General features: G+C 52.1%; 1 protein-coding gene across 3 annotated transcripts in view; it reads left to right on the top strand.

Moving 5' to 3' along the window:
• The window catches only part of GAK (cyclin G associated kinase), a 68201-nt gene that overhangs the window by 36444 nt on the left and 18014 nt on the right, over positions 1-13743 (top strand). For all 3 annotated transcript variants that reach the window (XM_058546490.1, XM_058546491.1, XM_058546489.1), the window contains exons 12-18: positions 3364-3413; positions 4099-4247; positions 4807-4929; positions 6251-6384; positions 11686-11880; positions 12296-12413; positions 12811-12890. In XM_058546490.1, the coding sequence (XP_058402473.1) occupies positions 3364-3413; positions 4099-4247; positions 4807-4929; positions 6251-6384; positions 11686-11880; positions 12296-12413; positions 12811-12890 (849 nt within the window). The remainder of the gene's footprint in view (positions 1-3363; positions 3414-4098; positions 4248-4806; positions 4930-6250; positions 6385-11685; positions 11881-12295; positions 12414-12810; positions 12891-13743) is intronic.

Below are 13743 nucleotides of genomic sequence, written 5' to 3'. Positions count from 1 at the left end.
CTTACATGGGACCAGTATAAAACAAATGAAACACTACGTCTGAGAGAAGATAATGGATTATTAATGAATGGTGCTGAGATCATGGATATCTATATGGAAAAAGAAAAAATGGATCCCTATCTAATAGCAGCCAAATACATTAATTCTGGTTAGTTAAAAGATCTAATTGTGAAAAGCAATTTTTAAGGAAAAGCTAATAAAATATAGAGGGACATTTTTATAACACTGGAGTAAGATTTCTTAAATATGACAAAAAATATACGTTGTGGAGGAAATGATTGATAAATTTAACTAACTTAAAATAAAAACCCTCTTTTCCTCAAAAAAATACATTGCTTTAAAATAACAAAAAGAGGGCCAGCCCTGTTGCTTAGCGGTTAAGTGTGCGCGCTCCGCTACTGGCAGCCCCGGTTCGTATCCCGGGCTCGCACCGACTCACCGCTTGTCCGGCCATGCTGAGGCCGAGTCCCACATACAGCAACTAGAAGGATGTGCAACTATGACATACAACTATCTACTGGGGCTTTGGGCGGGGGGGAGGAGGATTGGCAATAGATGTTAGCTCAGAGCTGGTCTTCCTCAGCAAAAAGAGGAGGATTAACATGGATGTTAGCTCAGGGCTGATCTTCCTCACACACAAAAAATAATATAAAATAACAAAAAGATATGGCACTGATAGGGAGTAAATATGCTCAAACTGTGGAACTGGGAAAGGGAATAGAATCCCCTGTATACAGTGAGTTATGAAAATTAATAGAAAAAATGAAAAATGCATAAAGGCAACTAGCAGGACAAACTGAATAAACTATGAAAACATGTTCAACTTCATTATTTTGTAGATCACATATAGTTAGGTTGTGTTTTTGATCCACTCAGACTATCTCTGTCATTTACTCGATGTGTTTAGACCATTGACGTTCAGAGTGATTATTTAAACAGCTGGGTTAATATCTACTGTATTTGTTACATTCAGAGCAATCGTTGATACAGTTGGATTAATCTCCACCATATTCGTTACCATCAGAGTGATTGTTGATACAGTTGAATTAATAGCCACTGTTTTTGTTACGATCAGAGCGATCGTTGATACAGTTGGATTAATAGCCACCATATTCGTTACCATCAGAGCGATCGTTGATATAAATAGCCACCATATTCGTTAGTTTTCTATTTGTCGCCCTTGTTCTTTGTTCTTGTTTTTTTGTGCGTGAGGAAGATCAGCCCTGAGCTAACATCCGTGCCAATCCTCCTCTTTTTGCTGAGGAAGACCGGTCCTGATCTAACATCTGTTGCCAATCCTCCTCCTTTTTTTTTTTTCCCCTCTTTTTCCCCAAAGCCCCAGTAGATAGTCGTATGTCGTAGCTGCACATCCTGCTAGTTGCTGTACGTGGGACGCGGCCTCATCATGGTGGTGCGTCGGTGCACGCCCGGGATCCGAACCCGGGCCGCCAGTAGCGGATCGCGCGCACTTAACCACTAGGCCATGGGGCTGCCCCTGTTCTTGTTTTTATCTTTATTTTTTCTATCCTTTGTAGTTTTAATTGATCACTTTACGCGATTCCATTTTCTCTCCTTTCTTAGCATGTTAGTTAAATTTTTTTTTTTTACTTTTTATTCCCTAGAGTTTGCAGTATGCATTTACACCTAATCCAAGTCCCCTTCTAATAATACTGTACTGCTTCACAGGTAGTGTGAACACCTGTAATAACAAAATAATCATAATTCTTTCCTCCTGTCCCTTGCATCATGGCTGTCATTCATTTTACTAATACATAAGCGTGTATGTGTGTATATACGTATACTACGTACACAAGCGTGCATATCAGATGCATTTTGCCGTTATTACTTTGAGCAGACTGTTATCTGTAAAATCAATTAAGAAAAGTAGAAGTTTTAATTTTACCTTCTCTTATTCCTTCTCGGATGCCCTTCCATTCTTTATGCAGATCCGAGTTTCTGATCTGTATCATTGTCCTTCGCTCTGAAGAACTACTTTTACCATTTCTTGAAGGCAGGTCAGTCACTGAGGAACTCCCTCAACCTTTGTTTGTCTGAGAAAGTCTTTATTGCTCCTCCGCTTCTGGAGACTTTCACAGGGCGCAGAATTCCGGGTCAGTGGGTTTTGCTCCCAACACTCGACACATTTCGCTGCCCTCTCTTCTCACCTGCATGGTTTCTGAGGAGAAGTCGGCTGTAATTCTGATCTTCGCTCCTCTGTGGGGCAGGTGTTGTTTCCTCTGGCTTCTTTCAGGATTTTTTGTCTTTGATTTTCTGTCGTTTGAAAGTGATATGCTGAGGATGTAGCTTTTTTGGTATTTATCCTGCTTGGTGTTCTCTGAGCTTTCTGGCTCTGTGGCTTGGTGTCTGACATTAATTTGGGGAAATTCTCAGTCATTATTGTTTCAGATGTTTCTTCTGTTCCTTTCTCTCTTCTCCTTCTGGTGTTCCCATTATGTGTGCGTGACGCCTTTTGTGGTTGTCCAAAGTCCTTGGGTACTCTGTTCTGGTTTTCTCAGTCTGTTCTCCTGGATTTTTAGTTTTGGAGGTTTCCGTTGAGATGTCCTCCAGCTCAGAGGTCCTTTCCTTGGCCGTGTCCAGTCTGACGAGCCCATCAGAGGCACTCGTCATTTCTGTGACAGTGCTTCTCATCTCTAGCCTTTCCTTCTGGTTCTTTGAGGACTTCCATCTCTCTGCTCACATTGCTCCTGTGTTCTAGCATGCCGTCTGCTTTTTCCATTAGAGCCCTTAGCATAGTAATCATAGTTAAGTTCCCGGTCTGATAATTCCACACCCCTGCCGTGTCTGGTTCTGATGCTCGCTGTCTCTTCAGACTGTGCTTCTTGCCTTTTGTGTGCCTCATGATGTTTTCTTGGTAGACATGATATACTGGGTCCGAAAACTACCTTGCATTTTTGTCACCATCTCTCTTCAAAACCAGTTCCTAATGTCACACCTCTTTAGAGCAGAATAGCAGTAAGAGTTAAAAATCATTCTGTTGGGTCCGTGCCTCTACCAGTTGCAATTTACAATGTTTCATCCACCTCTTATGTAGACATCAGCTCCACACATGCACATACGTGCATGTGTGCATTTACACAAGTACGTGCATGCACACTGACGTGTACACACAACACTGACACATGTAGTGAACACACACGTGAGTGCACATGCACACTCACATATACCCATGTGCTCTCGTGCACATGGGTATTCCCCATGAAATACCCATGGGGTATTCCCCCAGAGCTGCAGCCTGAACAGTGAGACCCCCGTGGTCTCTCTGGGATGTGCTCTCGTTGAAGCTCTTGTGACTCAACTGTAGAAATTTCTATAATAACCAAGTGCTCTTCTTTTTAATTCTAGTTACGCAAAGGGGGATTTGGACATATCTTACATCACATCCAGAATTGCAGGTACGTTTGCCAACTTTGCCATAAGGACACACTATATGCTTCTGTCATCATAAGGACAACTCTAACCGTAAGGCCACACTTCTGATTCTTCCATCTGAGGACGGCTCCTGGGACACTGGCCTCAAGTACATCCCTTGCTGCATTGTGAGGCAGGCTGCAAAGGGTGTGGCCTCTTGGGCAGCCACTCGCTCACCCAAGGTGTGGCCTGGGGCACCCATCCCTGTGTCCACTGTGCCTCCAGGCCCTGCGGTGGACAGTGCCGTGTCAACCAAGCTTCTCCCCCTAGTCTGGAGCTTTCTGGAACTCAGGTTTTGAGGGGAATGATGCAAAGCCATGCACATTTAAAACTTGGGTCTCCAGGCAAAAAACCAAAACCAAAATCCAGACATTTGGAGACCCTGTGTGCATCAGGCTCTCTAGCAGAACCTGCTGTCTGGAAGGCACCGTCTGGAGGTCCCAGAGGGTCTTCCCTGTGAGTGGCTGACAGGCAGTGCGGGGTCTGTGCTCCATGCCTTCTCAGCCCCCGCTGTACTGATGGGTCAGTGGCTGTGGGAGCACAAGGAGCAGGGACCTAAGTGTGGCCGAGTGTCAGGCCAGTGGGTGCTGAGGCTGCAGGAGGAGGCCCCACCCCATCAGGCTCCAGGAGCAGGGCAGCATGGTGCTGACATGGGCTGCCCTCTTTCAGTGATGTCCTTCCCAGCGGAGGGTGTGGAGTCGGCCATCAAAAACAACATAGAGGACGTGCGGCTGTTTCTGGACTCCAAGCACCCGGGACATTACACGGTCTACAACTTGTCCCCGAGGACATACCGGCCCTCCAAGTTTCATAGCCGGGTGAGCGGCTGCGCTTTTGCCTCTCGCTGCAGCAGGTTTCTGAATGTCAGTCTTTGGCCAACTGTGGTGCTAGATGGACCTGTGACGTCCCCGGGCAGTGGCAGTGAGCTGGGGCTCTGACAGTGGGGGCTCAGGGTTGTGGTGACATGGGGTGCCTCGGGTCCCCTGCAGCAGCTGGCGGGGCTGCATAAACTGGGAAGAGAAGGTCAGGTGGGTGTTGTTACGTCACCTAAGGGCGCTGAAACCACAGTGACTCATTGCTGCTTGCCCGTGAGAGAGCATGAGGCCGCACAACGTTCTTGGTAAATAAACATTTGGACGTGGTCAGTGTTTACAGTATTTGAACAGACCCCAAGTATGGGAAAAGGCAGCATCTGAGTTCTCCTCGCCAAGTCTGCCGTAGCCTATAGCACCAATCCTGCCTACAAAGGAGCTCAGGCGCCGGGCCAGGGACTATGGACGCCCGTGGGCAGGGGGAGGGAGGTGTGGGGTGGCCCCTGCCAAGTGTGTGTACCTGGCTGGCGCAGGGATCCCGGTGAGCTGAGCCCTCTCCCTGCAGGTCTCCGAGTGCGGCTGGGCAGCCAGGCGGGCCCCAAGCCTTCACAGCCTGTACAGCATTTGTAGGAACATGTACTCCTGGCTCCGGCAAGACCACAAGAACGTCTGCGTTGTGCACTGCATGGTGAGTGTGGTGCTGCTCCCACCAGCGGTGTGGAAGGGCGTGAGTTGGCCCTGCCCTTCACCTCAGGGACGCGGCAGAGAAGAGCATACACCAGGGACAACCCCTGCCCAGGGGAAGCTTACAGCCGGCAGAGGGGACAGAGGACGGAGTGGGATCCAGGGTGCCAGCGGTGACGGTGCCAAGCAGGAAGGCCAGGCGGGGCGGCTGGTGTCCTGAGCGGTGATGCTGGGCTTGGCCCCCTGCTGGGAAGAGGAGCTGAGCTGACCTCCAGGCAGGGTGCTGATGCCCCCATGATTACAGGCCTTTCCTGGACACTGGATGAGGTACCAGGGCGGGACATAGAGCGCCCGTGTGAGGCTGGATGCCACGGTGACGGCTGCTCCCTTGAGGCTCCTTATTGAGCTGCGGCATTCTGTCTGAGAGCCGGGATCTGATTGGGAGGCACTGGGCTAGTGGACGGACTCGTGGCAGGTCCCGGGGGGGAGCAGGTTCTGCCCTGGTGTCCACGGCAAGTGGCTCTGGGCCTGGCTGTGCCCCCAGCACAGCTCCTGTCATTTCAAGGTAGCAAACCCCAGAGGGAGCAGCGACTGCTGCCAGTTGGACTAGTGCCCCAGCCTCACGGGATCCACCCTGCTGGGGAGTAAAGGCCCTGCGCCCTCTGGGTGCACACCTGGGTCCCTTGGCATCAAGTGCTTCTCAGGAAAGAGTGCCCACACAGCGGTCACCGTTCCCCTCTTTATGGAGCGTACGAGGTCCCCATGTGGCATTCTCTCATCTCCCTGCCAGGCAGCACCCACATGGGCCTTGACAACCCAGGGCTGAGGCCTCGTGGGACCCCGTCTCAGCCTGTCCTTACTGGCTGAGGACAAGCCTTGTTTCCAGTTCCCCAGATGCACAGCAGGCTTAGGTTTGCGGGTGTTTGACACAGTGGGGTACCTGCCAGGACGCGCACGCGAAGGTTAGCGCTGCTGCTCTGGTGTCAATAAAAGTCACACCAGGAGCAGCGATGACTAGGGTTCAGTGTGGGGTGAGCACGGAGGGGATGGAGGGCGAGTGTGAGGTCTGGGTGGGACTGTAACTGTGAGTAGTGACCAGTGGGAGGGGCCGGCTGCCTTGTGCTTCCTGTGGAGGAAGCTTTGTTCTTGTCAGACTCTGGGTTCTTACCTCATTGGGCGTGTTTCTGTTAGTTTCCAAACATGCTCCAGACCCAAGAGGGAGGCCTGGGCATGTTCCCTAGGGGGCTGTGGGTTAGGAAGCCCACTGTCCCCCGACTGCAGCCGTGTGAGCTGCCCTGTGCGCTGCCCTGTGCCCTTTGTCCTAGGACGGGAGAGCCGCGTCTGCTGTGGCCGTCTGCTCCTTCCTGTGCTTCTGCCGGCTCTTCAGCACCGCTGAGGCCGCCGTGTACATGTTCAGTATGAAGCGCTGCCCACCGGGCATCTGGCCGTCCCATAAAAGGTACTGTGTATCCTGCTTCAGAGTGTGGCATTGCCTGTGGCCGGGTCATAGCCGTGGGTACTGGGAGGTAGGAAGGGTTTCAAGAAGGGATGCGGGTTGTGTGCCGTTCGAGTGGAGCACGGGCCTGGCAGGTGCGGCTCAGCCCGTGTGCTGCCCACAGGGACCTGCCGGGGGGACTTGATGGTCCTGCTGTGTGGACAAGGAAGTTCCAGGCTGATTGCAGTCAGGGTGGGCTAGGATTTGAGCCCTGCTGGGGCTCCTGAGCCGGCGCGGGGGTTGTGGGGGGGCAGGGGGGCGTGCTTCTCTCTGGTTCCCTGCCACCAGCTTTTCCAGCAAGTGTGGCCGTGAGCCCAGTCTGAGCCCAGCATGGCTACTTGCTCACTGGGCAAGGGGGACAGTGCCTCTTGTGGCATGTGGGCGTGCTGCCTGCACAGAGCCCCATTGCTGTGGACTTGCTGGTTTTGTTTGGGTGGGTGACGTCTGTGAACTGTGCGATGCTGCACAGGTGGAGTGGAGGTATCCTCTCTGCTGTGGGGGCCTGCTGTTGGGGTCCTGGGAGACACTCAGGTTTTTATGCTGCTCTGTGTCAGCACGAAGGATTCTCTTTACCTGACAAAGGAAATGGTTTCTCGTGGCTGGCCCTGCCCGCTCTGCTCTCCTCCTTTCCCTCGGGGATTGCACCCTTCACCAACTGACCTTTCGTGTCACTTTCCCCACTTTGGTCCACCTCCTGCAGCGAGAGTGGCCTTTCTGATGCTCAGGTCTGAGGAGTTGCTTCCCAGCTCACAGTCTCTCCATGGGCACTGTGGGGGGAACACTTCCTTCCTCTACAGGAGTGGGCCTTTCTGTGGACAATGCAGACCCCGAGAGTGGGGGGAACCGGAGCCCACCTTGGCCCTGCCGCCTCCCTCGCTCCTGCTCCACCGAGAAGAAAGGAAAGACATCCAGGCCAGCAAGGGGTCGTTATGGGTCATTCCTTCTGATCGGGGAAAGGGGGAGTTGGTGCCGCTCCTACATGGGGGACCCCACCTTGTTGGCTGGCTGCCTGGGGGCAGTGTTGTGTCCCTTGGCCGCCCCAAGAGAGTCAGCCACACAGTTGTGTCTTCTTTGTGGCTCAGGGGTGCAGTCCTGTCACTCATGCAGAGAGGCTGCAAAGTGGGGGCTGGGCCACCAAGCACCAGTCATGGACCACAGACCCCCTTAACATGCTGACCAAAAGCCATTTTTGCTCCCACGTTCCAAATACATCAGGGGTTCCTGAATTGTGCCTATTGCTGTAGGGTCGCACTTAGCAGCCACTCACAGCCAGGGTCAGAGCCAGGAAGAGTGTTGTCGGTGTCGTCTGCCTGGCTCTGGGGCCCCCACCAGAACTCTGAACCCCACGGCTGCTTTCTTGGAGATGTGCAGATGTGTGGAGCATTGTTCCCACCCTAACAACCTAGAACAATAGCAGGACCAACGTCAAACGCGTGACTTTCTCAAAGCTGTTGGAGAACGGCGGTCATCAGAGCAGTCGCCTGGTCCCAAATCTGAGGAGAGACAGGCACCTGCAGGGAGAGAGGATGCGAGCGCTCGCTTGCCCACTAGCTGTACCATAGTGCCAACAAGAGGGACCAGCAGGACAGTCAACGAGGCCCAGTGCGCAGAAGCGGGCGAGGCCGCAGAAATTGAGAGAGACCGCCCCCGTGAGCCCTCGCTGGGCGCTCACAGAATAGGTTGGACAGGGAGAGTTGGCTGCTCTGGGAGGGGCACCGAGTTTGGGTCCCAGTGGAACCAGAAGGAGACAAAGCAGTCTCCAGGACAAGACTAGAATTATCTGACAGAAAATTTAAAATAACCGATTAATGTGTTGGAGACTGATAGAAGGTGGACAGGATGCATGGGCAGGGGGTCAGTCGCTTCAGCAGAGATGGACACCATGAGAGAGAACCGACTGGAGATACTGGCGTGAGGATGCGCAGCAGTGGGAAAGACTGCCTTGCGCAAGCCCGCCGGGAGCTGAGGGGGGAACCACTCTGTGGAGCTGGTCAGGAGACGTTACTCCAGTGGGGATTCAGGGGAAAAGTCCCTGGGAAGGACCCGAGCAGCCAGACTGCGAGACTGTCTCCGACAGTCTGACGAGCACGTGCTTGGAGCCCTGGAGAAGGAGACACGCAGGGAAGAGAAACACTGAAGACACAGTCGCTGCAGGTTCCCCCAGCTCAGTGACAGACACCAGACCCCAGCAGCCACGAGGACACCAAGCAGGATTAACACACACACACAAAACCCACTGAGCGTCCCGTATTCACACTGCTGGAAACCACACGAAGCGAAAGTCAAAGATGCAAATTACAGCAAAGTTCTCATCAGAAACCCCAGTGCAACCCATAGGGTTTTTTTGTTTTGTTTTGTTTTGTTTTTTGCTGAAGATTAGCCCTGAGCTAACATCTGTGCTCATCTTCCTCTGTTTTGTATATGGGACACCTGCCACAGCATGGCTTGGTGAGCGATGTGTAGATCTGCACCTGGGATCCGAACCCGCAAACCCTGGGCCACCAAAGCAGAGCACGTGAACTTAACCACTACGCCACTGGGCTGGCCCCCACATAGGGGTTTTTTAAAGTGCTATAATTAGTAAGTTAATAGAGGAAATAAAATGAAAGCATAAACATGCTCAGTTAATCCAAGAGAAGACCAAAAAGAGGAAACCACGAACAGACGCAGCAAAGAGGAAACAGCCGGCAGGGAGGTACACTTAACACGGCCACGTCCGTCCTCCTCCCCGCCCGTGCAGGTCTGCAGCCCCGGCTGAGACGGGGTGTGGTCCCCGAGCCCACATCAGTCCTCTCCTCACTGCCCGTGGGCGGTCTGCAGCCCCGGCTGAGACAGGGTGCTGTCCCTGGACCCTACCGTGACAGGCAGAGATGGACCAGGTGGTGCTGGAGGCAGATTGGGTTAGTTGCCGATTGCTGCAGGACGGAGGCTTCAGGCGGCCCATGTCTCTTCGCTCCGTCTCTGTGCGCACTGGGCTCAGTCGGGGTGCAGCCCGGTTGCGTTCTCGTATGAACCTTGGCTCTGAGAAGGTCCAAGTTTCCTTTGTGTTTAAATCCACTTCCAAGCTGGCTCAGGTTGTTGGCAGGATTCATTAGCTGCGGATGTAGGTCTTTCCATGCTGGCTTCTTGCTGACTGTCGGCAAGAGACGCCTGCAGTTTCCTGCCACACGGGCTGCGCCAACACGGCCATTGGGGAGAGCACTGAGAGCAAGTCAGCTAGTGAGATGCTATGTATGGCGTCTGCTCAGCCGCGACCTCCCTCCCCTTCTGGTGGTTAGAAGCGGGTTGTTGCTCCTGCCCAGGCTCAAGGAGAGGGGATTATGCAAGGACAGGTGGCAGACGCCCTCAAGCGCATGCCGCAGAGGAGCGGTGGAAACACTCACCAGAGGAAGCGGGAGCAGTGATACCATGTTACAGTAGACTCCAGGTTTATTGGGTGAAACCTGACCATTGAAAGCAGAGATAGACCAATCAGGATTATAGTGTCAACTAACCTTCCCCTCTCAGTAATTGCCGGACCGGTGGACAGAAGGTCAGTTCAGAGCTGAACCCACCACCAGCCGGCTAACCCTGACTGACATCTGTAGAACATTCCACCCGACAACGGAAAAGACATGTTCCTTCCCACTGCACACAGAACATTCAGTAAGAAAGATCATGTTCTGGGCCCTCAGACCACAACAAATTTAAAAGATTAGAAATTGTACAAAATAGCTTCACGGACCATCATAGAATTAAACTAGAGATTGATAACAGAAAGAAGACTGGGAAGAGCCCGAAATATTTCAAAATAAAACAATCTGCTCCTAAATAACCCACGAGTCAGAGAGGAAACCTCAAGGGAAATTTAAAGATGTTTTAAACTGAATGAAAATTATAACATCAGGTTTGTAAGATGAAACTAGAACGTTGCCTCAAGGGACATTTATAGCATTAAATATTTATATCTGGTGTGCTGATGGGCTCCAGGGACTCAGAGCACACATGTGACGTGACACGTGGACTACACTGAATGCATGTGTGACGAGGCACGTGGACCATGCACAGCACAGAGTGCGTATGTGACACGGCATGTGGACTCTGCACAGAGCATGCATGTGATGTGGTGTGTGGACTGTGAACAGAACACGTGTGACATGGTGTGTGGGGTAAGCACAGCACGCACGTGATGTGGCATGTGGACTATGCACAGAATGCATATGTGGCACGGCATGTGGACTTCACACAGAGCATGTGTGTGATGTGGCATGTGGACTGTGAAAGGAACACGTGTGATGTGGCTTGTGGACTATGCACAGAGCATGCATGTGATGTGGTGTATGGACTGTGAACAGAACAGGTGTGTGACATGGTGTGTGGGGTAAGCACAACACGCACGTGATGTGGCACGTGGACTATGCACAGAAAGCATGTGTGACATGGCACGTGGGCTATGCACAGAGCACGCATGTGATGTGTGTGGACTGTGAACAGAACGCATGTGTGACATGGTGTGTGGGGTAAGCACAGCACGCACGTGATGTGGTATATGGACTATGCACAGAACGCATGTGTGGCACGGCATGTGGACTATGCACAGAACGCATGTGTGGCACAGCATATGGACTGTGCACAGAGCATGTGTGTAATGTGGCATGTGGACTATGCACAGAATGCATATGTGGCACAGCATGTGGACTTCACACAGAGCATGTGTGTGATGTGGTGTGTGGACTGTGAACAGAACGTGCATGTGACATGGTGTGTGGAGTAAGCACGGAGCATGTGTGTGATGTGGTGTGTGGACTGTGAACAGAATGCATATGTGACACGGCATGTGAACTTTTCATAGAGCACGTGTATGACATGGCGTGTGGACTAGGCACAGAGCATGTGTGTGATGTGGCATGTGAACTGTGAACCGAATGCGTATGTGACACGGCATGTGGACTTTTCACAGAGCACGTGTGTGATGTGGCATGTGGACTGTGAATAGAATGCATATGTGACACGGCATGTGGACTTTTCACAGAGCACGTGTGTGATGTGGCATGTGGACTGTGAATAGAATGCATATGTGACACGGCATGTGGACTTTTCACAGAGCACGTGTGTGATGTGGCATGTGGACTGTGAATAGAATGCATATGTGACACGGCATGTGGAATTTACACAGAGCATGTGTGTGATGTGGTGTGTGGACTGGGCACAGAAAGCATATGTGACACGGCATGTGGACTATGCACAGAGCACGTGTGTGACATGGTGTGCCTCCTGCCCCTCCAGGTACATCGAGTACATGTGTGACATGGTGGCGGAGGAGCCCATCACTCCCCACAGCAAGCCCATCCTGGTGAAGGCTGTCATCATGACGCCAGTGCCGCTGTTCAGCAAGCAGAGGAACGGCTGCAGGCCCTTCTGCGAGGTGTATGTGGGGGACGAGCGTGTGACCACCACGTCCCAGGAGTACGACAAGATGAGGTGAGCTCCGAGTCCAGGGCCTTCCTCGCTCTATGACCATCAAGTGTATTCATTCTCATTCTATGGAAAGTCATTGCTGGGAAGTGGCCAAGGCCCCGCCTCAGTTGAGGCCATGAGCAACGAGCAGGCTCTGCAAGCTGATCCAGGCCTGCGGGTGGCGTGTGTGGGAGGTTCCCACCTCTTCCTGCTAAGGATTGGCTTCTTAGAATATTTCCTGGAGCAAACCTCACCCCACCTCCCATCCCCCACCTGGAAGTAGTTTGGTAGCAAAACCAGGAAGATAAGAACAGGTGGATTTAAGTGTTGATGCTTTGGAGGTTCTCAGCATTCCTGCATAGCGCTTTCAAGGTTAATCTTTACTAGAACTTGATGTTTTTGACCTAAGTGAACAATTTCTCATCATTCTCTTCTTTAGGGATTTTAAAATCGAGGATGGCAGAGCAGTCATTCCCCTGGGCATAACAGTCCAAGGAGACGTGCTCATTATAATCTATCACGCAAGGTCCACCCTGGGAGGAAGGCTGCAGGCCAAGGTGAGCGAGCGCTCCCAGTGTTCTCTGTTCTCGTGGAAGGTCCTCAAGCTTGGTGGTCAATGAGAGCTTGAAGCCCTCACTTGGTAACTGTCTTTTTGAGTCCCCACTTCGTGTAGCTCAAGGCAGAGGGGATTTTAGCCTGAAATGCCCGGAGTTTCCCCCACATTACAGGACTGCCGTCCATGCAGTCTGCTGGGATATGGCCTTGGGCTGCCCCCCCCATAGACCCCAAGAAGCCCCTTGTCGGAGAGGGTGCCATCCCGCCATCTCTGCATCTCCAGCACTTTGGGCCGTGCTCGAGGCTCTCAGAGCTTGTTAACTGTGAGATGTATATGACGTGAGGGTCTGGTGGCGCCCTCCCCAGCTTAAGGATCTCCTGTTTGCTTTCTCTCTGCAGATGGCGTCCATGAAGATGTTCCAGATCCAGTTCCACACTGGATTTGTGCCTCGGAACGCAACTAGTGTGAAATTTGCAAAGTATGTTGGTGTCACACTGTGGGAGAGGGACTGGGGGGCTCAGACTGCGAACACCCACCAGCCATGTCCATGTGCCCACGAATGCAGCACAGCTGCACTCACAGAGCGATGTGATTGACACGTGGCCAGTTTGCAGTGTTGGACTTTAATCTTGAGTCTGTCCCCAGAACCAGGTGTGTTTGGTTTCCAAGACACCGTCCTAGGTTAGACCGTGGTGGCTGCCATGTGCAGCTCAATGACTGGGGACTGACCCAGTCATTTCTTGTTAGAATGGAGCCTCTTACGCGCTGGATGGGGTGAAACCAGAGGGATGAGTGTCCCTGCATTGCAACACGTTCATTCAGTGCTGCTTATATGCAGAGTGCTCTGCTGGGCACAGAAATCAGAGACGGTTAAGAGAAGCTCCCAGTCTGGCTTTAGAGACAAGGATGTAAATAAATATGACTGAGGAATAGTCTTTTTGTCTTATCCGGCACTTGTTATTAGTTTACTGTACTCTTCAGGTACATTAACTTGTTGAAATTTCATGTATCAGAGGACTGACAGTGTATACCAGGCCCCCCGGTAAACAGCGGGTTTCATTCAGCTTATGTTCTGGATGGAGACGCTCAGGCTCAAGGCAGCTGGACTGACTAACCTCGTATGCAGCAGAGCAGGCTTCCGCACATGGGGATTTGGATTCCAGCTGGTCATCTTTCTACTCAGTCTCCCATGCACAGTCATATGTGCTTACTGCCCAAAACCTGGTGTTGTTCCAGGAGCAAGAGGGGAGCTTCGTGGAGAGCATCTAGAAACAGCTGCCTGCGGCTACTCCGGACCTCTGTGTTCCAAACTCAGTGCCCGTTTCCTACCC

The sequence above is a fragment of the Diceros bicornis genome, chromosome 8, assembly GCF_020826845.1.
Source record: "Diceros bicornis minor isolate mBicDic1 chromosome 8, mDicBic1.mat.cur, whole genome shotgun sequence".
Taxonomy (NCBI): Eukaryota; Metazoa; Chordata; class Mammalia; order Perissodactyla; family Rhinocerotidae; genus Diceros; species Diceros bicornis.
Note: the sequence above shows the minus strand (reverse complement) of the source record. Positions and strands in the feature narration are given on the sequence as shown.